Below are 23,242 nucleotides of genomic sequence, written 5' to 3' on the forward strand. Positions count from 1 at the left end.
ATAAAACAATAAAAAGCAAAAATAAGCTTTTGAAATAAATGTGTTATAAGTTTACTGCACATATTTGTGATTGGTCCCTCAGAAAGATCATCCCAGCCAACCTGACCGGGGACAAACGCTTCAACAAAAGGCTGGTGTCCCAAATGAGTTTCGATAAGTTCGAGTTCATGCCTTTGACCAAGGTTTTTGAATTTTTCTGCACTGGAACAGGAAACAAGCCTCTCTTACACATCTCTGAGAGTCCAGTCTGGACAGCCAATTCATGTGCAGCCGGAAGACACCTGCAGACAAATCCAGGCCATTACGCTTATTACAGCCAAGCCCTTCAAATCCCTTCTTGTACTTTGTTGTGTTTGTATTTCCAGCACCTAATAAGTGTGAAAGATGTTCATGGGTGAGAGGAAGAAGATCACTGAAGGTGTGTTCAGGTGATGTTAATATTCCCCCTTCTGAACACGCAACAGAAAAATATCTCCATACCAGCCAGTCTTTTTTTTTTCCTGAGATCTGTCTATTCGCTCAGGGCCGTTACAGCAGCAGGAAAATCAGTGAACCATGCTGGCAAAAATCCCCCTCAGCCAATGAGGTGGCGGCGCTCTGTTGGCCAAAAAACCGACAATCTTGCCATTTTCTCGTCCAATCCATTTTGTCCTCCCTCACCAGTATAATCTCAAATCCTTGAGGACAGTCCAAAGCTCTGTCCCTCACCGTCTCCCTGTGGGAGGTTGGGAGAACAAGGCCTAGAACGCCTTCGCTGTAATGTCGGAATAGAACATTCCAGGCACCGTACCCCCAGACTCCAGGTGACAGGGAATTATCACAATTTAGTTCAGGTATCATTTTTGTAATTGCCTGTGACACTTGAAAGGGATTACCTCTAATTGGTTGGTCATGCTTCTTTAAGAATATCAGATTTATTATGTATTGATTCCAGCAGACATGTTTTGTGTTTGATTGAGCCGTCAGACCTGAGCGCCGAATGGAGAAATTCTTCCCCCTGTCGGACACAGTGGTCACTACAGTAACAACGTTGAATACATGGTAAATGTCAAGTTTGTTGGTACTTTATTAACAACAATGTACACATTAGTACAGAAATGTCAACTTATCATGCAGAACTGGGCAAGAATTTAACACATTTTACTGTTAAATAACTGCTCTGAATAAGGAAACTCTGTATTTTCTCTTCAACACACCTGGGATAAAGGGACATTTGACGAGCACACACCTTTTAGGAATGCGAAACACATCCTAAACAGTAATCATATAACAATAAATATTTTTACATGGCGTATGGGCATATGTTTACACTATGTGTACAGTAAGCTAGGCTATTAACTGGGTGTGCAAATATGAGCACAAAAAAAAACATTGAATCAGCAATCCTGATATTTGCACCAGAGGTCATGACCTTGATGTTAATACAGGTCGTCGGACTCAAAGGCTGCGCTCGTGCCTATGCGCAGAATGAAACAACACCATGGTAGAATCAGCTCAATGCATGCACACACTGAACAAAAGTTGCTTTTTTTAAAAAAGTGCAGTTTTTGAGGGCTACAACGCCCGGACTTTGGCGTGGGCCTGCAGCAGGGTGGCTGTGTCTGTGTGGGAGCCTTGCATGGCGATGGCGAGTGCAGTTCGACCACGCTGCAGGAAAATAAAGAAGAAACACAACCCTCCCTTATTAGCACATTTTTGTGATGAATACACCTGGACTCGAGGTCGTGTGGCATCAGTTTAGCGCAACACTTGGTACTGTCGATGGTGTTTACCTGAGAAATTTAGCACATAAGACTGAACCTTGCTGTCGCCGATATTATAAAAAGGTGGAGAATTAAGCCTCCGAGGGGGCACCTGTTCACAAAGCTGCATCGCAGAGGGTGTTTTGAGGCCTCAAAGTGAACATGCTGCAGTTTCATCCAGACAGACTTAATGAATTAGTCAATCGTATCTAAGATGGTGTCGGGGAGAAACATTTGGAGACTGGGCGCCCAGAAGGATACATTAGCATCTTTGCCTCTCCTTTTTTCCCTCCTTCCTCCAGACCTGCAGATAAGGTGCTGTTATCGGATTAACTCAAGGCGGCCCTGGGAGAGTTGTTTTACTGTAGCCCTGGTTAAAGGAGCAGTCTATTCATCAGCATTTGCACCGTCAGTCCAACCACGTCTACAGTCTCCCAGTCAAAGCTTGGTACAACTAAGGGGCATTCCTTTGTGTTAGTTTCAGTTTCCTGTTCCTCTGGAGTCTTCTGTGTTTATACGCTAAACGTATTCCCATTTAATTGAGATGTTCACCCGACTCACCCATAAGTCACTGTTTTTGCTTGGTCAGCAGGTTGGGGGATAATGATTGTCTCACCTTGTCTGTGAGGGAAAGGTCACACTGGCTTCTCTCCAGCAGCAGCCTTGCGACGTGTGTGTGGCCCCTCTCCGAAGCAAACATCAGGGCTGTGGTTCCCTGGTTGTCCTGGATGTTAGCGTCCGCCCCGTAGCTCAGCAGCAGGCGGACCATCACCACCCGCCCGTGTCGCACCGCCAAGTGCAGAACCGTCTGACCAGTCTGAGGGAGGGCGACGCACAACACATGCATTGATGCTTTGATCTTTACCGGTGTTACCTTCGTTGTGACGGCAGGCCGCGTTCTACCTGCTTGGAGCGATTGTGAATGTTCCCCATCTCCATCAGCTTGCGGACCACCTCCATGCCACCTGGGCCATCGGGCGCCGTCAGGGCGGCAAGCATGACGGCCGTATAGCCGGCATTGTTCTGAAGGTTAACGTCACATGCGCCTGAAAGGGTCAAAGTAGAACTTCAGCATTTGTCAGAACTCCTCTCTGGAGAGCAGAGCTCAGCCTCACCTGTGTCCAGCAGCAGGCCCACGATGCTGTAGTTGCAGTGAGACACGCTGTAATGCAGCACTGTGTTGCCGTTGTCGTCGGCGAGGTTGACCAGGAACGCCAGGAGCGTGGGCGTGGACTTCCTCACTTCCCTCAGGTACGCGGCCAAGTCGCCGACCATGGAGGTCTCCTCGGCGGCCACGCTGAACCAGCGCTGGAACAACACGATCAGGGCCTTCCTCTTGAAGAAAGACAACGTTTCAAGCTCACGTTCCGGTTTGCTGTTGGAGCGCCAGGCGCCACGCGGAGATGTGGACGTAAACGGCAGCCTACCATTTCGTTGTTGGGATTGTCCATGTTGTCCATGTGATCGTTGAGGAACTGACAGGCGGTCATGAAATCTGAACTGACGATCTCCCTGAAAGGACAAGGCGTGCGTGAGGGGAACTAACAGACCTCGGAGACCCTGATGTTTGCCGAGGCCCCTCTCACCTGCCTCTGGAGGGGCATCCAGACGCAGAGCTGCCCTCCATCTGCTCCCTGGAGGGGTGTGGCTTCAGCTTGGCTGTCTTCTCCGGACCGTCAGCTTTCTCGGGTTTGGCGCCGCCATCTGTCCGCTGTGGTCCTGCCCCCCCTGATCTGATCTGCCCCTGCGCCTCCTCCCCACTCCTGTTTGCCTCCACCTGGGCGGCTGCCATCGCCCCGTGGCCGACGCTGCTCTCTCTCTCCTCGCTCTGGTGCCCACGGTACTGGCCCACCGTATTTTTGCTTAGATTTAAAAAAAAAAAAAAAAAAAAAGAGCATATATAAAACATGACAGAGATTTTTGGAGGACATTTCTGATGTATTATTCATATTCGGTGCAGGATTATTCCATCAGTGTTTAAAATTCCTTCCTTTTAAAATCAAAATGGGAACATTCCCTCGATGACGCAAAAAGATCCTTCGCTCATACTTGTGGGGACGTCGCCACATTTTTTTTTACACGGGACTCAACAATTTCCCCTGCTAGACTTCAGAGGGTGTGGTGTTGGTCTCTCCCCTCTGAAATATCAGGTTTTTTCCCTCAGTTGGATACAAATCGGGATTAAATACCATCAAAAACACGTTTCAGGCAACAACCACAGGTCTGGGAGTTCTGACAGGGGAGAGTCATTTACTAACCCGTCATTATCGCCCCCGGAATGTCGGTGTTTCGATGACCGGGCACGTCCATCTGTCATCGCGGCGAATATGGAAGACAAGCAGAGAATGTGGGATGAAATGCTAAAAGTCTGGCTGCAAACAAAGAAACAAACGTGGGGTTTTACACACTACGCTAGCTCCGGGCTAACCCTAAAGGAAACGAGGACCAAACCACAAAAACATATTTTCACATCTCTGCGGCGCTGATATGATAACGAACATGCCGGGCTGCTAGTTTTGAAGACATATAACGTTTCATGAAAGAAATTCAAATGAGGAGCCAAAGTCCACACGAGCTCGGTCTAATTCCTGTGTTGATGCAGCTGTTGAGTTGTGGCAGTTGCTGGTAGCTACGACAACGTCGCCTCCATTTTACACATGGCTTTGCACCGACGGACGCTTAATTTGATTAAAATTGTGTCGAAGTTAAAGCTAAAAATAGAACAAGGTATCATTCAGATGGTGTAGAAGCAGCTTTGTGGTCTTTACACTCCTAATATACTGACAGTCATAACATTGTTGTCAGTCATCTTGTTGGAGGCCTACAGGGATTTGGGAATACTGCGATTACAGAAAAGTAGTTTGTGAAATAAGAGTTAAAAACCTCCTCAAAACTGCTGTTTACCTCTGAGTTGAGGCTCCTCACCGTCGCTGTGCTGGGTGTAATAGGAGGTAATGATGTCAACGAGGCCCATCATCTCCTGCTGCAGACTCCTCACTTTAGGGTTTCCCGACGGAATGTTAGCACACAAACACTCCCACTGCTGGTCCAGGAGCCTCTTGAGCTTCCTGATGTGGTGGACGACCGTTGCTCCTGCACCCTCTCCGTGTCCGGCACTCTTTCCCACAGATCTCACCACTGCCTGGTCTCCAACCTGCTCTATCACCACTCTCTCCGCCTGAACCCATGTCCCAGGTTTCCTGACAAGGTCTTCAATCTTGACGCCAGGCTCTCTGCTCTCCTTCTGTTCTCTAAGCTGCGCTAAGGCCCTCTGGAGCTCCAGGTCAGTCTCGTGGAGCTTCTGTTCCAGAGCAGCTACTTTAGCCTGCAGAGATGTTACGGTCAGCAGCTCATCGAGATCCGTACTAGTCCTCCACTCGTGTGTTGCAGTTGAGTCTCCTTGGCTGATATTGTGGTTTCTGTCATAAAGGGATGTGGTTCCATTGACAGATTGGGATAGGAGCCCTGGCTGGAGCCTTTGCCTTTCCTCCTGAAGGATGCAGATCTGTGCCTTGAGCTCTGGAATCACCCTGATCTCCATCTCCAGCTCCCTCACTCGTTCCAGAGCTTCCCTCAACCGCCTCAACAGCACGGAGCCTTCGTGGGACTGTCTGCTGTCCGGGGAATGGAAGACATCTTCGCAGGAGACATTCCTTCCTTCGAGGTGATCCCTGGAGCCCCGGAGGCTGCTGGGGTCATCGCTGGATTCTGAACTCTGTCTCAGCAGCACCGTGAGAGGCAGGCTGGAGGCGCGGAGGAGATTGGGTCTGATGTGCTCGCCCAGAGGCTGCTCGTCAAACTCTCTGATTCTGGCCTCCATCTCACTCAGTGTTCTCAGTCCAGTTGGAGAAAGGTGGGACCTGTGACCATTGGACCAGGAAGCGTAGCCATGAGGGCTACATGAGGCCTCCAACTGTCGAGATCCCAGAGCTCCAGTAGATCCCCACCCGCTGGCGGTGAAGTGCCGGGGAAGAGTGCTGGCTCTGGGGCCCTTACTTCGCCGATGAATGGGGATTCTTCTGATCGTGTTTCCTTTCTCAATATCATCTACATATTTTAGGAAGTCCAGATCAAGATGGAAACCATACGGGGTCTCCACTGAATATGGGGGTTTCCCCTTAACCCCATTGTCTTTTGTTTTCAGAGGTAAGGTACTTCCTGGAGATCAAAAATCAAGAAATCAGTGTTTGATCAAAGGAAATATCTTGAGAAATTTTGTTCTTTACCTTTTAGCCCCTCCATCATATCCCTGTCTTTGACTTTACAAACAGACTCTTCTCTTTAATGTCTGGGCAAAAGCAAAAGCAAATCATATCAGAAGCGTCCATAAAACACCAAAACGGCAGAAGAGATGATCTCATCCTTTTCCTTAATTTCAGATGAAAAAGAGCTTCTTGCTTGAGGTTTCACTCTGGAATTTCTCATGAGAGATTAAGCATTAATATACGAGCACTCGGATCATCCTGGACTAACTCACACAGCACAACATGACACAGTTGTGTTTGCGCTCCTTTTCTTCTGCAGCTCTGTTTTTCTCACACTCTTGCTGCTTCATTGCTTCCAGGCATCGGGCTGCTATTATTCAACGGCGGCGGGCCTGATTTTCACTTGATTACAGCCTTGACATGAACGGGAGCTGGAAATAGCCTGAAAGTTTTTGGTCCGGCCAGCCGAGCAAAATAAACTCCCACAGACACGAGAACAGACGTTCATTGTTGTGACCCGCTCTTTCCCCTCTTTATGCCGCCTGTTACATCTGCAGTCTGCATTCCAAATCTTTGTTTACGCAACAAAAGTTGCTCTTTTTCCTTTCCCAGGTGCTCTTAGAGAATCTTTCCAGCACCTCTTGTCACAGTGTGTGACTGTTGCACGGTAGACCTGCGTTTCTCCTGACCACCAGCGGCTGCGACGGCGCCCACCCCCCCCAAACAATCTTAGCTATGCAGTAAACAGGCAAGTGCCACAAAGTTTCCCCCACTGAGCACTTTGGCCTCCATCATTAACACACTGTCTGATAAAGGAAGACAACAAATGAGCAGATTTTGCACATCTGATGCAACTCTTGTTGCCATTTGAGGGTGTGAAAATGTTAGAATCACACGCTGTTCACATGGATTACACAACGAAGACTGGTGCATCGTTTCTCTTTCTATTTTCATTCCCATTTCGTATCAGCGACTACAAAAACCCCAAAGCTCTCAGACTGAAAGGGAGGGATGCAAACAGCCATTGTGAAGATCTATAATTTGAACAAGTGTCTGTGGACGTTCAATCAAAACTCAATTCCAGGCATCGACTTTAAATGTTCATGTTGCTGTGTAGAGGTGTGATGTTATCCTGGTATTGTAGCTCCTGATGATTGCTTAAAAGGGTTCAGGTGGGTGTTAGGTGTCACCTTAACCTCCATGTGAGGACCGAGTGTTACTCAACGCAAAGACTGCGAAGTCATTTGAGCATTTTTATTCTGGATGATTCGTGTGCAGACCCAGCGTGGGAAATCTCTAATGTTGCTTTCAAACCGATACGCAACATAGGATGTTGGGCCATTATATTGACATGAACCTGACAAGTTTAGCCTACAGGTGTGTCAAGAGAGGAGAGGCTGCCACGTCTTTAGGTTGCAGTTTAAAAGGAAGTGATTCGTTGGACTTTCACAGAGAATATAAATGCAATGAAATATCTGCAGCAGCAGTCGTGCAGCCCGAGGATCCATTTACTGTTGATCTCTGAGAGCACCTGTTGCTGTCCCCGTTTAAATCAGAGAATCCAACCTGCTGATGGGAAGATGCCAAAGGCCATATGATGTATAAGAGTACCAGCAGGGATTTGGAAACTGCTGAATCAAGTTTGCCTGAGACACCTTCTCAGTTTCTGGAAACGTGATTCCGATCAGAAATTCTCAGGCTTCGGAACGCAAGCGAACTTTTAAACAGAAGTATAGACGCGCTTGTGATCTTACCACAGAGGAAACAATATAGCGGTCGTAGAGGTGTGGTGATTCCCAAGAGTGGTTGCATAACTGTCTCTACATTTCCATGGCATAGGTTTTAATTGTGCATACCTCTAGCAGTAGGCCCGCCCCACAGGAAACCCACGGAATTGGACCTAAAGTGTTTGCTTTTCCCTAAACAGGCCCCAGCAAAATGGCGCAACACAACAGTACTTCTGCCTAAAAATCAAGCTTTCTGCGTATCCAACCTAACCCTCGTGTCATATTTCAGCTCCGCAGTTGTCGCGGCTTCTGAAGAGTCTTCCATTTGATTTCTTTTTATCTTGGCGTTTGGCTTTCGCGTCCAGCTTCACACAGACTTCCTGCATGGGCACTAACCCCCCACTGTAATCACGGCATCTCCATCCATTGCATTCTTCGCCAAAACCACAACATTAAATGTGAACTTATGACACTAGAATAAGAGCAACTTCCCAGCAAAGCAATGAAAAAGTGTGGTAAGATGTAAAAATGGAGATCATTCCAGATTCCAAATTTAAGTCTTAGCAGCCTGGAATAAATATTTATAGTTTCCAGAACACAAGATGATATTTTTGCTGCGCACCAGGATGAAGAAATGCTCGCTGGTGTGTCTCTGTGTACAGTGTGATTCTGCATATTTCCATGTTTTATCTGGAAAGAATCACTCTTCACATGGCTCCAACCCTCGTCTGCTGTTCTACATTGTTTTAGAAATGAGATCCTCCTCTATCTGCCTTTCTGTGTGAAACATTTCAAGAGGCTGTGAGCCTGTGAAGACTCCCGCGGTCTCGGTCCAAGTTTGCACCGACGGTCTTTGTTTTGGGACTTTGGGACCAGGGAGGCTGCCCTGGGCAAAATCCAACAGTAACGGCGTCCGAGGTGCGCCGTGGCGTCGAAGCCTCATTGTGTGGTGGGTTGTGTGGAGCCACGGCTCTCGGAATGAAACAGCTGCCAGGGGGCTTCATGCAAGGAAGAAAGCTCTGGTATGTTAACACAGCAAGGTTAAAATAGAAAGTCTGTGTGGGAGAGGGAATGTGGGAGGGGGGGGTGGCATGCACTCGCTCAGCTGTGACAAAAAGTAAATCAAATGTATTTAATTTATGCCCTATTAGAATTCAGTACAGGCTGTGTAATTTGCAAAAACACTTAAAAGTCGTCGGTCTCGGATCAAAGACTTCCAAGGTCAGCGTGAAGCATCTTGTTTCATTAGCTGTGTAATCAAACAGGTGTCAGCAGACCGAGCATGGCGTGATGAATATTAAACCGGAGCTTACCTTGTGACATGTGTTCAACAGTTCCTTCCTCTGGGTCTTGCTGATGTGAGGGTGTGTTCGTCACTAACTTCTGCTCCGGCCTCAGTTCAGCCTCCCCGTCCGCCCCCGGGGAGGGCAGGGTGCTGCGTGCTGCCGCTGTTTGGCAGACGCCAATGTGCAGCAGCCTGGGCCATAACAGAAGCTGTGTGCAATGGTGTGTTCAAGAGAGGAAGGGGAAGGGGGGGCAGGGAGGGGCCAAGCCACCGTGCCTTCCCACCGTGCCTCCTCCGAGTCAACCACACGGACAAGCCTGACACACCTACATTTTTCAGGCAGGCAGAAGGAGTCTAGATGACTGGTGACGTCTCCTCCAGGACGCCGATGCCGAGCTGAAACATGGAGCGTCTGCCGTCCATAATGGCCTCACCTCGGTGGTCGTGCGGTGGCTCACAGACCACCCATCCTCGCAGGGCACGTAACTCTACCCAGCGTTATGTGGCCTCTGCTTGGTGCCATCCGGGGGGTCAATTCTCTAAGAGCATACTTGTCATTCTTCACGGATCCCCTTTCCAACTTTAGAGCCTTCCCGCCACTGTCAGAAAGTCCCGGTGTAAGAAATGACCTTTACTTTGACCTTCGGAAGGATCTGTAGATGAATGAAATTTGAATAGGTTTGGAGACAACATCCTTAATTCCCCATTTTCCTCATGCTGATGCTTCCTTTCTGACTTTTTTCCCCCCAGAGAAACTGTTTCCTTGTCTCGTAGAGCCCCAAAGATCGCATCCCACTTGCGAGCAAAATAAGCCGGGCAACCGTTACAGGAGAGTGTGGCGTGACAGCGAGTCCTGGGGGGAAAAAAAGAGAAAGTTATCTTCTGACCCAACATAAATGGAAAAGGAATTAGTCAGATTTGGTCAGAAATGCTCCTTTTCCATTACCCAAGCCGACAAATGGCTCTGAGAGGGATTGTGGTTTTTCCCGAGGAAGAGAGAGAAACTCCTCCATGAATCAAATGACAGCTGAACACTTTAGGCAGTTCAGAAAAGGCAAAAACACATAGGAAATTTTGTACGTTGAAATATAGAATACTCCAAGTCCCTCCGACCACAAGGTGCTGATTACTAACTCGTGCACACAAAGAGACTTCGGCCTCCAGAGTGAAATGCATGAGCCATCAGTCTTGTCAGCTGCAGGGTATTAATTTTCCACTCAGTTGACTGTTATTACTTGTGGAAGCTGCCTCCTACTGGAAAGTGTAGCTGGAAGCAAGTTAAATACTGCCAAGAGGCAGTTTCCCCCTTTTTAGCAAAATCATGTGATTTTATTTTATTTATTTTTTTGGTGCAGATTAATTTTTATTCAATCTTTCTTGAAGATTTTGGGGATATTTATTTCCAGAGAGCACCCGCAAGCTGCAGCACTGCAACGTTTCTCAGTGCTTCAGTTGGAGCTGTAACGGCGGACATCCCCCTCCTACACAGGTCAGTTACGCAAGTGTGGCATACGAAGGCAGGTAGTGCAAATACAAACAGTTCGAGTGGTCTCGTAACAGCGACCTATGAATCAAGAACACCCCTCCCAAAAGAAAGAGCCTAAAAAGGATTTTTGGTGAGTAATTGGCTCTGGCTCACATTCAACACAGGGGAGAGAACAATAAATATGGATTTAATTCCAGGAGGAAGATCACAAAAGGTCTCTTGGCATCAATAAGATGTACAAGAACATGAACAGTTGCTCTGGGTCGTGAAATAAAGCTGTTATGTTATAGCAGCATCCAAAATGATTGTAAACTGGGAAATCAATACCAGTTATACTGCAACAGTTTTGGCCTGAAGGACTAAAACTGAAACTATGAATGTGTCTTGGAAGACAGATTGGCGGTCCTTGTAGCGCGGCTGGTTAATCCACCTGTAGTGCAGCAGTGCGATGGCGCATCTCTGGACGTTTGCGTCCCGGGTTTTTGTGCTCTTCCCATACTGTCAAGGGGGTTTCTCCAGGGTGTGCCTGTGAATGTTGTTTGTCCTGTGATAAACTGGTGACCTGTCCGGGGGTTTTCCTCTCTGTTGCCTGGTTACTGCTGGGATAACTCAAGCCACCCCTCTGACCCTCAGGGAAAAGCATATAGAAGGTGTATGGCTGGCTGGCTGGCTGGCTGGCTGGCTGGCTGGCTGGCTGGCTGGCTGGCTGGATGGGTGGGTGGATGGATGGATGGATGGATCTTGATCTCATAGCCCTGTGGCCTACAAATAACTTCAAATACATTCTCCAATTGCTATTTACAATTAGCTCATTTATTACCGTACAACAAAAAATCCACTTTTTTGTGAATGATGTGATTCATTATAGTCCAACAACATAGAAAAGGGCCTTGGGCTGACTCATGGGTAACAAACCTTAAAATAAGAGCGTTATTCACAGGCAAAGAGTGAAAATATATTTATTTGTGCCCTAAATACTACACCTCAGCACTCTCACAGGTAACAATCTTCCCCGCTATTTGTCCGTCACACATGCCCCCTTGTACCTGAATTGTAAACATGAGCTCTGGTGTATGAAGCCAGCTAATCGGAGAGCCTGGCTATCTGCTGTCAGGGCTATGGGCTGATTTTCCTGTGTACACATTTAAAGGACTCACTCTAATATGGGAAGTTAATATTTGGCAGGGAAGAACAGGGTTTACATCTGGGGTTTATCATAAAAACTGCTCCTCTGGAGATACTGGATTTGCTCTTTATTTGCTCGATCATTTATTCAAGTGAGGTCATTTTAGAGAATAGAGTCAACAGAAGCAGAGAGCAGCACTTCTTTGTTGTTGTTACAGCTGTGCATGAATAAAGCAGAGTTCATTTGTTTAGGAGAACTGGTTAATGATTGATCTGCTTCCTCACAGTATATAAAGGCAAGAGTTGTCCCTCAGCGGGTCTTTGTTTTGGTTCCCCCCTCCCCAGTATCACACAGCCGGAGAATCTGAACGCTAAAATGAAAATCGCACACGTTCTCCTTCTGGTTCTCCTCTCTGCTGGTGTTCCCGCCCTCTGTGAGCCGAAGGAGCAGCCCGGTGTCCAGCCTGTGGCGCCGACTCAAGCCCCTCGCTCTCGCTTTGCTGCTTTAGACGATGTGCGTCTCCTGGGCAACGGCCTCCTCCAGTTGGGACAGAGCCTGCGGGAGTTTGTGCAGAAGACCAAAGGGCAGATAAACGATATCTTCCAGAAGCTCAGCATCTTCGACCGCTCCTTCAACCAGCTGTCGGTGCTCACCAGCGAAATAAAAGAGGAGGAGGAGGAGCTGAAGAAGACCACTGTGGTTCTGAAGGCCAGCAACGACGAGATCAAGGGCCTGTCCGTCCAGATCGTCTCCAAAGTGGACAGCATCCTGCAGGAGAAGAGCAGCCTCCACGACAAGCTGGAAGGCCTGGAGGAGAAGCTGAGCAGCCTGTCAAACGGTCTGGTGCCAAGACAACAAGCAGCAGAGATCAGCAGTCTGAGGGTAGGCCGCCTGGTTTTAGGGAGCAAACCTGCTCCTGCACTCACGATTGTAGCTTTGATGGCAGAATTCTGTTTCAGCACTAATAATCACACAGGAGGACATTTAAATACAATGAGAGACACCAACAGCATAAATACTGTTTACCCTAATTATTCTTACGTATGCAGCGGATTAATTCTCCCTTTATTTTTCTGCTCGAGGACACCGTTTAATCCTACCAATAAAGGTTTTGTGATTCCCACCCAGGAGGTGATCCACTCTCAGGAGACCAGCATCAGAGAGCTGCTGAGAGCTGTGACGGACCAGAGCGACCAGCTCAACCTCCAGCGGATGAAGATCAAGACTCTCGAGGAGAAGGTAAACTGGAGCGAGGGTCAGTGTCCATTCTGGATGTTTGAAGGCAACCGTAGGAGAGGCGAGCTCCCATTTTATGAGGGAGGGAGTATTTTTTCAACGCTTGTCTTGGTGTTTGCACGACTGTCTCTGCTTTCCCAGCTTTCAAGGAAGCCCCAGGAGACCATCGAGAAGATCCCTGAAGTATTCAGCTCTGAGATGCCGATGCTGTCCGCTCATCAACCCCCACACTTGACCAGCACCAGCGAGCTGATGAGTAAGACAGATCATGCAAATGATTTCAGTCGCGCATCCGTCTACGCCGCGTAATCGGCGTTTCCTGCCGATGACCCGGTAACCTTTGGGTGATAAATGACTGATACCTTTACAGTTGCTACTCCAGGCGTTTTCAAGTCTACCATTAAATTGACGGTGCTTTTCTTTCTTAGGAGACCTGCCATCAGACTGCAGCCAACTGTTCGACAGAGGGGCGCGAGTTAGCAGCGTCTACTCCATCCAGCCGCACGGCTCCGAGCCCTTCATGGTCTTTTGCGACATGAGCAAAGGTAGGAGGCCGCCTCGCGGATGACATCCCGTCCATCTCTATGAATTCCAATTCTGAACCGCACACGTGAAGTTATGTAACCAGCAGCCTGAGGATGGTAAAAATAAAACCCACAATGAAGCCTATTTACGGTGCTGCAGTGTAATAAATAGCTGAGCATCGTTGTGATTACATCGTCATCCAGTGATTTAAAAGAAGTCTTGTCTTCTTGTTGTCTTTTAGGCCACGGAGAAACAGTCATTCAGAGACGGATGGATGGGTTGATTAACTTTGATCAGACGTGGGAGACTTATGAAAATGGGTTCGGAGCTCTTCAGGGTGAGAGGACTGCATGTTCCCTTCCTGTTTACTGAAAATGTCCAAAGTCATTATTATCACGTCAGCACTCTAATCACCCATGTTGACTGTGTACGTCGCGTCTCTGTCCCTGTCTTTGGCAGAGGAGTTCTGGCTGGGCCTCAGGAACATACGCTCTTTATTGGTCCGGGGCAACTCTGTCCTCCACGTCCAGCTGGAAGACTGGAAACAGGGCCGGCACTCCAGCGAATACACCTTCTACCTCCACGGTCCTGAGGAGGACTACGCCATTGATCTCAGGCTTCTGTCCGGGGACCTGCCAGACCCCATGGGCAACCTGACCGGCATGGCGTTCTCCACCAAGGACAGGGATAGTGACCAACAGCGGGACTCCGACTGTGCCCATGGTTACACAGGTGCAGCAGCTCTACCTGCAGCCCGCGTCTCTTTAATTTGAGGCAAAGATCAAGTAGAAGTAGATGGAAACATGCTACCAAACTGTTTTATTTCAGGTGGTTGGTGGTTCAATGCCTGTGGAGATGCCTTCCTGAACGGAAAGTACTTCCAAATGAGGCCAAAGGGGCGAACGGAGCGTAGGAAGGGAATCCAGTGGCGATCCGGGCCAAAAGCGTTCACCTCCCTGATGTCCACTCAGATCTCTGTCCGCCAGATGGCTCCCCCCAGCAGCGTCTCCTCCACTTCCTCTCAGACGGAAGTTTTTCACTGATCCATCTGTCTCTAAACTCTTCCTCCGGGCGTCGCTTGGTCCTAACATGTGCATTACTGTGTAATAACTCTCCTCAACACTTGTAACTCGAAAATATCCAGGCTTTCATCCATCGTCTTGCTGCGTTTTAATAGCTATGGAGGGAAAAGTTCACCACAAATCTATGCATGAGCAGTTTTTATGTTGAGTCACATTGACTTTCAGACCGTTCTCAGTTCTCAGGTCACCTGGTGTTAATGGGTTAAAATTAATAACACAATCACCTGTACTTTATACATTTCAAGCTTTTTATATGTTGGTAAAACCTTGTTGAGGACTTCTAGTGATGCCAATATTGTTTTTTTTCTGCAAACGTAAATACAAAGAGAGGGGGGGAAATGCTGTTTGTTTGTTTTTATCATTGTGGGCACACATGACACGTTTGAGCCAACAGACATCTGGCCACCCTTGAACTGGATCTTTGTTCTGATGCCAAAGTCTCATGAATGAATAACAAGTGTGCCTTCGTCGTTGCCACACACTGAAACTCTCACAATATCGGAGTTGCCTCTTCTGGTAAAGCAACTCTTTTGTGCCCTGTCGTTAAGAGGATGAACACTGGATAAACCACAGGGGGGCGCTGTTGCTCCCTCTCGCCGCTCTAATTTGATTCTGCCGGTTTATAATTAGATTTGACAAATTAAAGTTGTTTTGTAAGTCGATCCTACAAACACATATTCAGTTTGCACTTCTAATCGATGTCTAATTGCCCCGCTAATGCTCAATTTACACTGTGAGTTGCAAGAAAGGGCAAATATCCGTTCCAAAAATAGCGCTAAGTACATCTGCGATGAGGGACGCCATCCACATCACTGCTCAGCGCACAACTGCAGATATTTACTGGTAGAGTCCAGTACGCTTCCAGCCGGACACACCCACACGCCCACGCTGGACATTGGGCCGCGCAGCCCCGTGACAGTGATCTCCCTGCACATGTGTGAAGGAGGATCCTCTGTGACTACCCCCCCTCCTTCCCCAGCACCACTCTCTCTCAAACACACACACACACACACAGTTGAAAGGTTATTTTGGGCCTCGGAAGTTCCACCGTAATACTGGTTAGAAATAATCGCAGGAGTCGGGATCTTAACCTCCCGTTCTGGGGGTTTCCTTTCAAACTCCTCCCTGGCTTTCTGCACTAGGTGGTTCATGAAACAATGGACTCCGGTCCCCTGCAGGTGGTGAGCATACCCACGGCCCCTTACCCCGACCAGAGACCCGGCACCAGCGGCCTGAGGAAGAAGGTCTGTGTCTTCCAGACCAGAAGGAACTACCTGCACAACTTTGTCCAGAGTGTTTTCTCTTCCATCGACCTGCGTGACCGCCAGGGATCCACAATGGTGGTGGGGGGAGACGGACGCTTCTTCAACCAAACAGCTATTGAAGTCATTGTGCAGATGGCAGCTGCCAACGGGGTCAGTGTCACCGTGACTGTGTGACTGTTTGTTTGTGTGTGCATGCTGGTTGTGTGGGTGCGTGTGTGTATCAGTGTCACCTTTCCCCACCAACTACTGACAACCTTTCAGCTCGCTGGTCTTATGGCTCACTTTTTGCTACCTCTAAGCTTTTAAAACATGGCGCTGTGCTCCAGAAGAAACCTTGGGGAGTCAAATAATCATGGAGGTAAAGTTGTAAAATAAATATTCTGTCTTTTATTACAGATACAACAAGCAGAAAACATCTCCTATTATATTACAAAAACTCTTATTACTGACAAAAAAACAAGCACAAATTGCCTATAAAACTATTCTTTGACTTCCAAGTGACGGGGGGGGGGGCAGTGATAAGTTAAAAATATACCTGAACAGGCCACTGATCTGTGCAACTGTTGTTCAATAAAAGCTCCAAGTTGGTTTCTGGAAGATGCGCCAAACTTGACGCCCCCCCCCCCCCCCCCCCCCCCCCCCCCCCCCCCCCCCCCCCCCCTATTAAACACAAGCACGCCTGCCAACTCACAGACGCACCTGCGTGACATTTCCTCAGGTGGGTCGCCTGATCATCGGACACCATGGGATAATGTCCACGCCGGCCATCTCCTGTGTGATCAGGAAATACAAAGCCATCGGTGGGATCATCCTCACTGCCAGTCACAACCCCGGCGGACCGGAGGGGGACTTTGGCATCAAATTCAACACTGCAAATGGAGGTACGGTAACCAGAGAGGAGAGGGAACGCGGGGGCGAGAGCCAAGTGAGAAAATACTGTTAGAAGAGAGGGCAGATAGAAGGCTGCTCTCCTTCAGATGGGAGGATGAGATCAGACACAACTGGTAAAACTCACTAAACGAGCCGAATGTTGGGCTGTAAATATTACATGCACCTCTCATGTGGCATAAGTGTGTACTCACATGAAATAGACCTGCGACGCGCTGTAGCGTTTACAGGATGTCTGCATTCTGACTGGTTGATGATGAGCTGCTCTCACGCGCAGGTCCAGCCCAGGAGGCCGTCACGAACAAGATCTTTCAGATCAGCCGGAGTATTGAAGAGTTCGCCATCTGCCCCGGACTGCATGTGGATCTGACCACCCTCGGGAGGCAAACCTTTGATCTGGAGAACAAGTTCAAGCCCTTCACAGGTGAGATGCAGCAGTGTAAGGCTGGGTGTGTAAACGTGAACACTATGTTTCTCCTCAGTGGAGATCGTGGACTCTGTGGACTCCTACGCTAACTTGGTGAGGAACATCTTCGACTTTGCTGCTCTGAAGGAGCTGCTGTCTGGTGAAAACCACATCAGTATAAGAATAGACGCCATGCACGGAGGTGAGGCCCCATACACGCACACGCAGAGGTCACAAATAACTCAAACACATTCAGATGTTTGTGCAAGTCTTCTCGGTCCGTTAAATTATCTAAAAGAAGATTAAGAACCTTAATGGAACATTCAGGCTCAATTCCAACAAAACTTGCCCAAATGTGCTCGAGTCAAGTCTTTAGCATAGCTGCCACCTTGTCTCCGAGACTCCACTTGTGCACCTTTGCCTGATGGTGCCCGGGGGAGCGGTTGACAGCTTTGCACTTAATATCTACGGCTCAAGTTCATCTTTGTCTCCTCAGCAGTCTGTTCTGGTGTCCTCCACAGTGGCGGGCCCGTATGTGAGGAGAATATTCTGCGAGGAGCTGGGCTGTCCTGCCAATTCCGCCATCAACTGTGTCCCGCTGGAGGATTTTGGAGGTCAACACCCCGATCCTAACCTCACTTACGCTGCAGATCTGGTTGACAGCATGAAAGATGGGAAATATGATTTTGGTGCCGCCTTTGATGGCGATGGGGTTTGTGTGTTGATACTTTCTACTTAGTTTCCTTCTCGTGGTGACATGTATGAGGACACCCACTCAGAAGTGATGGAAAACATCCACGTGTGTCTGTCGGCCTTATAGGACCGCAGCATGATCCTCGGGAAGCACGGCTTCTTCGTCAATCCATGCGACTCTGTCGCTGTCATCGCTGACAACATCTTCTGCATCCCGTATTTCCAGCAAACAGGGGTGAGGGGCTTCGCTCGCAGCATGCCCACGAGTGCAGCGATAGACAGGTAAAAATGCAGCCTTGCCTTCACTGGAGGGACAAACAAGAGAACAAACAAGCCACTCACTTTGCATCTTACACCCATTTCAGCTTTGTGCAAATGAATGTTTAAACAGCGGGGAGACATGCATAAGTAGGCACTTGTTTCCAAAACTTGAGTGAGAATAGAATGCTTTTTGTTTCCCGCAGAGTAGCAAAGGCAGCAAAAATAGAGCTCTATGAAACTCCCACTGGGTGGAAGTTCTTTGGGAACCTAATGGATGCAGGCAAATTGTCTCTGTGTGGCGAGGAAAGCTTTGGCACAGGTACGGTGCTCGAGTTGAGCTGCATCTCACTTCCTGCTTTTGTTCATTTTTGAATATTTTGTGTTACTGTGTTTTGTTTTGGTTTTTGGGTCCATGCCTGAATTGAGTACATCTCTCTACCAGGTGGCGACCACATTCGTGAGAAGGATGGACTTTGGGCGGTGCTGGCGTGGCTTTCCGTGCTGGCCGCCAGAAGGCAAAGTGTGGAGGATATTCTGAAGGACCACTGGCTAAAATATGGAAGAAACTACTTTACCAGGTAAAAGGTGCACACTGCTGCATTTACCTATTTGTTTATATCAGTCAGTCAAAAGAGACAGCAAATTTCATATTAATCAGGACAATTAAAAATAGTTTATGTCTCGAAGAAATGTGTCTATTTTATCAGGTGAGTATAGACGGAAACGATATTGAAATAAGAATATAAACTCAGAGCACGACTGGCATCTAGTGGACGATATTTGTCATTACATATTACTTCATAGCCGTATCAAATAATTAGAATTTACACGATATCGCGGTGATCACCTAATTTTCCTAATTTTCTTTGTTGTATTATATTTTTTACAGTATATACCATATAGAAAATGAATTAAAATTATACAATAAAGATAAAACTATTTTCTTTCTTACTAAAAGCATACAAACATAATTTCTGAAAATACTTACCAAAACAATAGAATAAATAAAATGTTAAAGCGACAATTGTAGTTTAAATGGCTATTTATTTTTTTCCCTTCTTCCCAGATATGATTATGAAAATGTGGACGTTGATGTAGCCTGCTGGATGATGGCAGATTTGGAGAGTGTGATCTGTGAGAAGTCTTTCATAAAGCAGAGGTTTGCCGTGGAAGACAAAATCTTCCAGGTTGAAAAGGCAGACAGCTTTGAGTACACAGACCCAGTGGACAGCAGCATTACAAGGCACCAGGTACCTGACACCCACTGAGCCGAGCATCCCCAGACTCCATGGGCCGTAACACAGTCTCTCCTGGACTTTTCCTCCTCCAGGGTCTGCGTATCATCTTCTCTGGTGGTTCTCGAGTTATCTACAGACTCAGTGGGACAGACAGTGAAGGGGTGACAGTTCGGATCTACATAGACAGTTATGAGAAGGAGGAAATCTTTGCAGACACACAGGTGAGGTATCAAAACTGGAATTAAAGCAGAATGTTTCCATCACAACAGGTGTTAAAGTCCTAAAGGAAGGCGTATCTGCATTTACAGCAAATACATGAGAGACCTAAAGCATGCATGTGCTTGAGGGTCTGACTGTCTCATCTGCTTGGGACAGGTGGTGCTGGCACCTCTGGCAACCATTGCTCTGAAAATATCCCAGCTGCATCAGAGGACAGGTCGAAGAGGCCCATCGGTCATCACGTGATTCCTCCCCCGTGTTGCTCAATCATTGCTGACATAATGTCCCGCCCACTTGTTTGTTTGTTGTTCTTTTTTCCCTCCATGTTTTTGTATTAACTGAGCTGTAATTCCATGTGTGGCTGCATCAAAAAGCTGTAGGTTGCATCTAAGCTCAAGTGTTTTTCGGCGTTCTCTCTTCACCACATTAAACTTAATGCTTTCTACTTGTGTGGAGCTCGTGCGTCTCTATCAAACCCGTCGAAGGAAGAGCCCGTTTCCCCTCACAATCTCTCTTTCTCTCTCTCTCTAACACACACACGCACACACATCTGTCATTCTGAAGATTAAAATGTGCTGGAGGAGACAATGTGAATGCTTTCCTCCGACATTTTTCACTCCTAATGAATTCCATCTCTACGGCAGCAGCATTTGCCAACAGCGCTGTGATCATTCATGCTCTTTGAAGACCTGTGTCTTCATCTTGTTTCATCTCCTCTCAGTCTGGGCAGGGACGTGTTTTTCACAGCCAAGAAATTACAGCAACGCACTTAATCCCAAGGAAGTTCTAAGGTGAACTGCACCATTACATATTAAAGGAATATATAGAGAGTGTAATCATCTAGACCAGAAAAGTTAATGACTTAATAAAAAATTAAACACGCTAATTATCAATAGAATTCTCTTCTTTTTTCTGGTTTTCTTCCTTTGAAAAATATATTTAGAGATTATTCATTAGGGAGATTCGTTAATGCTTATGTATGTGGGCAGAAGAAACAGTTTTGCACTGTTAATCGCTACAGTTTGGTAAAGTAGTTCAGTAGTCAACAAAGGATTTCAGAGCATAAAATAATACAACGTTAGAAATTTTGGTATTTTAATAATTTAATGTCGTAATTATTTACAATTGGAGATCCTTAATTTGTTTCAATTTAAAATAGATTGAAAATAAATAGAAAACGGGGGAAATGGGGGATAACGCAGAACAAATTTAGGGTGAACTGTCCCTTTAGGTTTTGCGCAAGCGCAGTGGTGACTCTGCCTTCAGACTGTCACGTGATCGCAAAAAAAAACCCAGATGAAGGAAGCAGGAAGTTGGTTTCCCAAGGAGGAGATCCTGGACACATAAACAAAGCACAAAGACGCGAAAAGAAGTCAAACAACGTGAAGCAATTCAGAGCAATGGCTGGCATCAAAGGTATCTTCATCTCTGCGTTACTTTATCCGTTGTCACGTTGCACCGTTTGTTGCTAACTTCAGCAATACGAAAACTTTGTATTGCCCTTTTTTTTTTCTTCGATTTGCTGAAAAAAAAAAAAAGCTGCATCATTTCGAAAGTTAGTGAGACAACGCTGTTGATGTGGATTTCACTCAAATATCAGTGTTTGACGTAAGCTGCGAGGGTTGTTGGTTTCGAACCTGCGACCTGTTTTTACTTTTGCTTTCGAAGCAAATTAGTTTGTTGGTACATTTGTCTGATGGCAGGCGCCGTACAGCCGTTATGCGTTGGCAATGGAGATGGAAAGGATTATAGTTATAAAGTGATGTTCTGTCTGTCCTTCAGCTTTGGTCGGCCTGTCCTTCAGTGGTGCCATTGGACTCACGTTTCTCCTTCTGGGTTGTGCACTGGAGCAGTATGGGTGCGTTCTCTAACAATCGACCAAGTGTTTGCGTAATCTGCTGACAGGCTCGGCTTAAAATCGATTTCTACGTTTAATAAATAAGTAATAAAAAAAAAAGAATTGTTAACTTGTTTGAATTTCAGGCTCATTACATCTTTATATTACAACAAGACCAACAGAAGTGAAAAAGAAGCAATTTTACTGAAGCATCTCTACTAAAATGTACATCAAGGGTTTAAAGTTTCCCATTCTGTTTTCCAGGATATACTGGCCACTATTTGTCCTGATTTTCTATGTTCTGAGCCCCATTCCGACCTTCATATCCAGACGCCTCAGTGATGGTGACTCTTCCAGCAATGCATGCAGAGAGCTGGCCTACTTCCTAACAACTGGCATTGTGGTGTCATCTTTCGGGCTACCTATTGTGCTAGCCCGCACAGCAACGGTAGGTTGACCGTGCCCACGTTAAATTAAAAGTTGCCTTTGTCTTAGCCATTGGAAATTTATGCAATCATTTAACTGAAGAGACAGGATTCAGTGTGACTGTGGGTTTTTTTACAGATTCAGTGGGGTGCTTGTGGTCTGGTGATGACAGGAAATGCCGTCATCTTCCTCACAATCTTTGGCTTCTTCGTCGTGTTTGGAGGAGGAGATGAGTTCAGCTGGGAACAGTGGTAGAGTTGGTGTAGACAGCTGGAAAGAGAAATGGACAGATGGATGGGTAGGTGGGTGGGTGGGTAGGTGGATACTTACACAGGCAGGCTGAAAGGCATGTGTGTTTGCCACTCTAATGGATGATACTCATGTTTTTAGGTAGTAAAGCATCGGGGTTTGTGGGCATACTTTGCACCAATTACAACAAACAACAGAATATGTTTCCTATTAATGTGCCTTATAAATGTCATGACAAAGACACTGATGCCTTCACGGCTGGTACCCCATCACGATCCTCCTTAACCATCATTAATACGCTTGTCTTGTCTCCAACTCAGCCCCTAAACTTTCCTCCTTGTCGCAGCTGCCTGCTTATTCATTATACTTTCATTAGTCTATAACATAAAGGGATCCTAAAGAATAATGTAACAACGCATTGCTCACTGCATCTGTTCTTTTTTGTTTGGGGGGAGACTGTTTAGCTGAAGTGTGAAACAAGGCAATTTATTAATCCCTGTTATCTAAATAGTGTGTTGAGAAAGGCTCTTTCGATGGAGATGGATCGTGTGTCATGACCCACCTGTGAAGCCTTGCTTGGTTTTTTCTGGTGCAACCGTTTATGTTCTCACCAAAGATTATATGATAGTGTGCAGATTGTGAGATTTGAACCTCCTGCAGCAGTTTAAGCTTTAAAATCCAACAGCTTCTCTTCAGTTCTAGTAAAAACAGCCACCCGACCACATTTTATATCCCTGCATACAACAAGATTTTCTACTGACAATATTTTGATCTCTACATTATTCATAAGTGCCTTTTTGTTGCAGTGGAAATTTGAAACGATAAAGAAATCTTTGTAATCCTGTTTATATTACTTACTCTATTTAAGTTCCTGTAACTATAATTTTCTGTGTTTTTTATGTTTAGTCCGCTTCATACAGACATCACATAAATTTCTTATTTAATTTCTGATTTCTAAATTCTCAATCGCTTTACAAGAAAAAACATTTACTGTATGACTGACATGTTAAATAAACTTTGTTCTCCTTACTGTTGCCTCTAACGAGCAATTAAAGACTTTCTACATTTTGTTTTCTCCAATATTGATTAAATCCGAGTCAATAAACCGATTTAAGGGCTAATTTTCCTATGATGAGGTATGTACTTGTGCAATGCTCACTTAAATGGGGCGTAAAGTCTTCCTACCTACGCTCTTTTTGAATGATGATGGTTTAACTTAAAGACCTCCCCAGAAATTAAAAATAAGGGGTTAAAAGAATCTGCAGAAGTATGTTCAAACCCTGATGGGAAGAAATCCACATGTGACCAGCTGCTAAATAATGTAGATATTTTGCAACATTCATAAA

General features: G+C 46.5%; 4 protein-coding genes across 7 annotated transcripts; 3 read left to right on the forward strand and 1 right to left on the reverse strand.

Moving 5' to 3' along the window:
• Positions 1-1,533: 1,533 nt before the first annotated feature.
• LOC101069925 (KN motif and ankyrin repeat domain-containing protein 4-like) lies at positions 1,534-9,187 on the reverse strand. 2 transcript variants are annotated; one of them, XM_011616597.2, is made up of 10 exons: positions 8,988-9,179; positions 5,969-6,030; positions 4,647-5,900; positions 4,001-4,052; positions 3,329-3,604; positions 3,170-3,254; positions 2,858-3,077; positions 2,646-2,788; positions 2,359-2,559; positions 1,534-1,647 (listed from the first exon to the last, which is right to left on the reverse strand). In XM_011616597.2, exons 2-10 carry the CDS (start codon positions 5,985-5,987, stop codon positions 1,555-1,557), a joined length of 2,343 nt encoding a protein of 780 aa, XP_011614899.2. In that variant the 5' UTR covers positions 5,988-6,030; positions 8,988-9,179; the 3' UTR covers positions 1,534-1,554. The 2 variants fall into 2 exon arrangements, with proteins under 2 accessions (XP_011614899.2, XP_029686614.1); XM_029830754.1 differs by lacking the exons at positions 1,534-1,647; positions 2,359-2,559 and having other exon boundaries at positions 2,652-2,788; positions 2,858-3,075; positions 8,988-9,187.
• A 2,278-nt stretch (positions 9,188-11,465) lies between these two features.
• LOC101077818 (angiopoietin-related protein 3-like) lies at positions 11,466-14,758 on the forward strand. The gene is made up of 7 exons (XM_011616984.2): positions 11,466-12,453; positions 12,700-12,810; positions 12,949-13,063; positions 13,236-13,352; positions 13,574-13,669; positions 13,792-14,064; positions 14,161-14,758. Exons 1-7 carry the CDS (start codon positions 11,947-11,949, stop codon positions 14,373-14,375), a joined length of 1,434 nt encoding a protein of 477 aa, XP_011615286.2. The 5' UTR covers positions 11,466-11,946; the 3' UTR covers positions 14,376-14,758.
• Positions 14,759-14,897: 139 nt separating this feature from the next.
• LOC101076683 (phosphoglucomutase-1-like) lies at positions 14,898-19,827 on the forward strand. Of its 3 annotated transcripts, XM_029830771.1 has the most exons (12): positions 15,729-15,829; positions 15,979-16,037; positions 16,398-16,560; positions 16,845-16,991; positions 17,050-17,175; positions 17,495-17,685; positions 17,794-17,948; positions 18,131-18,246; positions 18,370-18,505; positions 18,994-19,177; positions 19,258-19,386; positions 19,541-19,827. In XM_029830771.1, the coding sequence occupies exons 2-12, from the start codon at positions 16,032-16,034 to the stop codon at positions 19,628-19,630; spliced, it is 1,443 nt and encodes a 480-aa protein (XP_029686631.1). In that variant the 5' UTR covers positions 15,729-15,829; positions 15,979-16,031; the 3' UTR covers positions 19,631-19,827. The 3 variants fall into 3 exon arrangements, with proteins under 3 accessions (XP_003976143.2, XP_029686630.1, XP_029686631.1); XM_003976094.3 differs by lacking the exon at positions 15,979-16,037 and having other exon boundaries at positions 14,898-15,829; XM_029830770.1 differs by lacking the exon at positions 15,979-16,037 and having other exon boundaries at positions 14,898-15,829; positions 19,474-19,612.
• An 837-nt stretch (positions 19,828-20,664) lies between these two features.
• On the forward strand, positions 20,665-22,923 carry leprot (leptin receptor overlapping transcript). The gene is given in 4 exon segments (NM_001136149.1): positions 20,665-20,800; positions 21,167-21,242; positions 21,486-21,669; positions 21,786-22,923. Coding segments are annotated over 4 exon segments (393 nt in total). The 5' UTR covers positions 20,665-20,784; the 3' UTR covers positions 21,903-22,923.
• The last annotated feature ends 319 nt before the right edge of the window (positions 22,924-23,242 follow it).

Source organism: Takifugu rubripes, chromosome 22, assembly GCF_901000725.2.
Source record: "Takifugu rubripes chromosome 22, fTakRub1.2, whole genome shotgun sequence".
Lineage (NCBI taxonomy): Eukaryota > Metazoa > Chordata > Actinopteri > Tetraodontiformes > Tetraodontidae > Takifugu > Takifugu rubripes.

Bases quoted from the DNA above. Each gene is read 5' to 3' on its own strand.
- LOC101069925 (XM_011616597.2), bottom strand. The intron at 4,053-4,646 runs GTAAACAGCAGT...CCGCGATGACAG, and splicing joins TGAGGAGCCTCAACTCAGAG to ATGGACGTGCCCGGTCATCG. The intron at 2,560-2,645 runs GTAGAACGCGGC...GCCCTCCCTCAG, and splicing joins TTCACAATCGCTCCAAGCAG to ACTGGTCAGACGGTTCTGCA.
- LOC101077818 (XM_011616984.2), top strand. From the start codon at position 11,947: ATGAAAATCGCACACGTTCTCCTTCTGGTTCTCCTCTCTGCTGGTGTT. The intron at 12,811-12,948 runs GTAAACTGGAGC...CTGCTTTCCCAG, and splicing joins TCAAGACTCTCGAGGAGAAG to CTTTCAAGGAAGCCCCAGGA. The intron at 14,065-14,160 runs GTGCAGCAGCTC...GTTTTATTTCAG, and splicing joins CTGTGCCCATGGTTACACAG to GTGGTTGGTGGTTCAATGCC.
- LOC101076683 (XM_003976094.3), top strand. From the start codon at position 15,572: ATGGACTCCGGTCCCCTGCAGGTGGTGAGCATACCCACGGCCCCTTAC. The intron at 16,992-17,049 runs GTGAGATGCAGC...GTTTCTCCTCAG, and splicing joins CAAGTTCAAGCCCTTCACAG to TGGAGATCGTGGACTCTGTG. The intron at 18,247-18,369 runs GTACGGTGCTCG...TCTCTCTACCAG, and splicing joins CGAGGAAAGCTTTGGCACAG to GTGGCGACCACATTCGTGAG.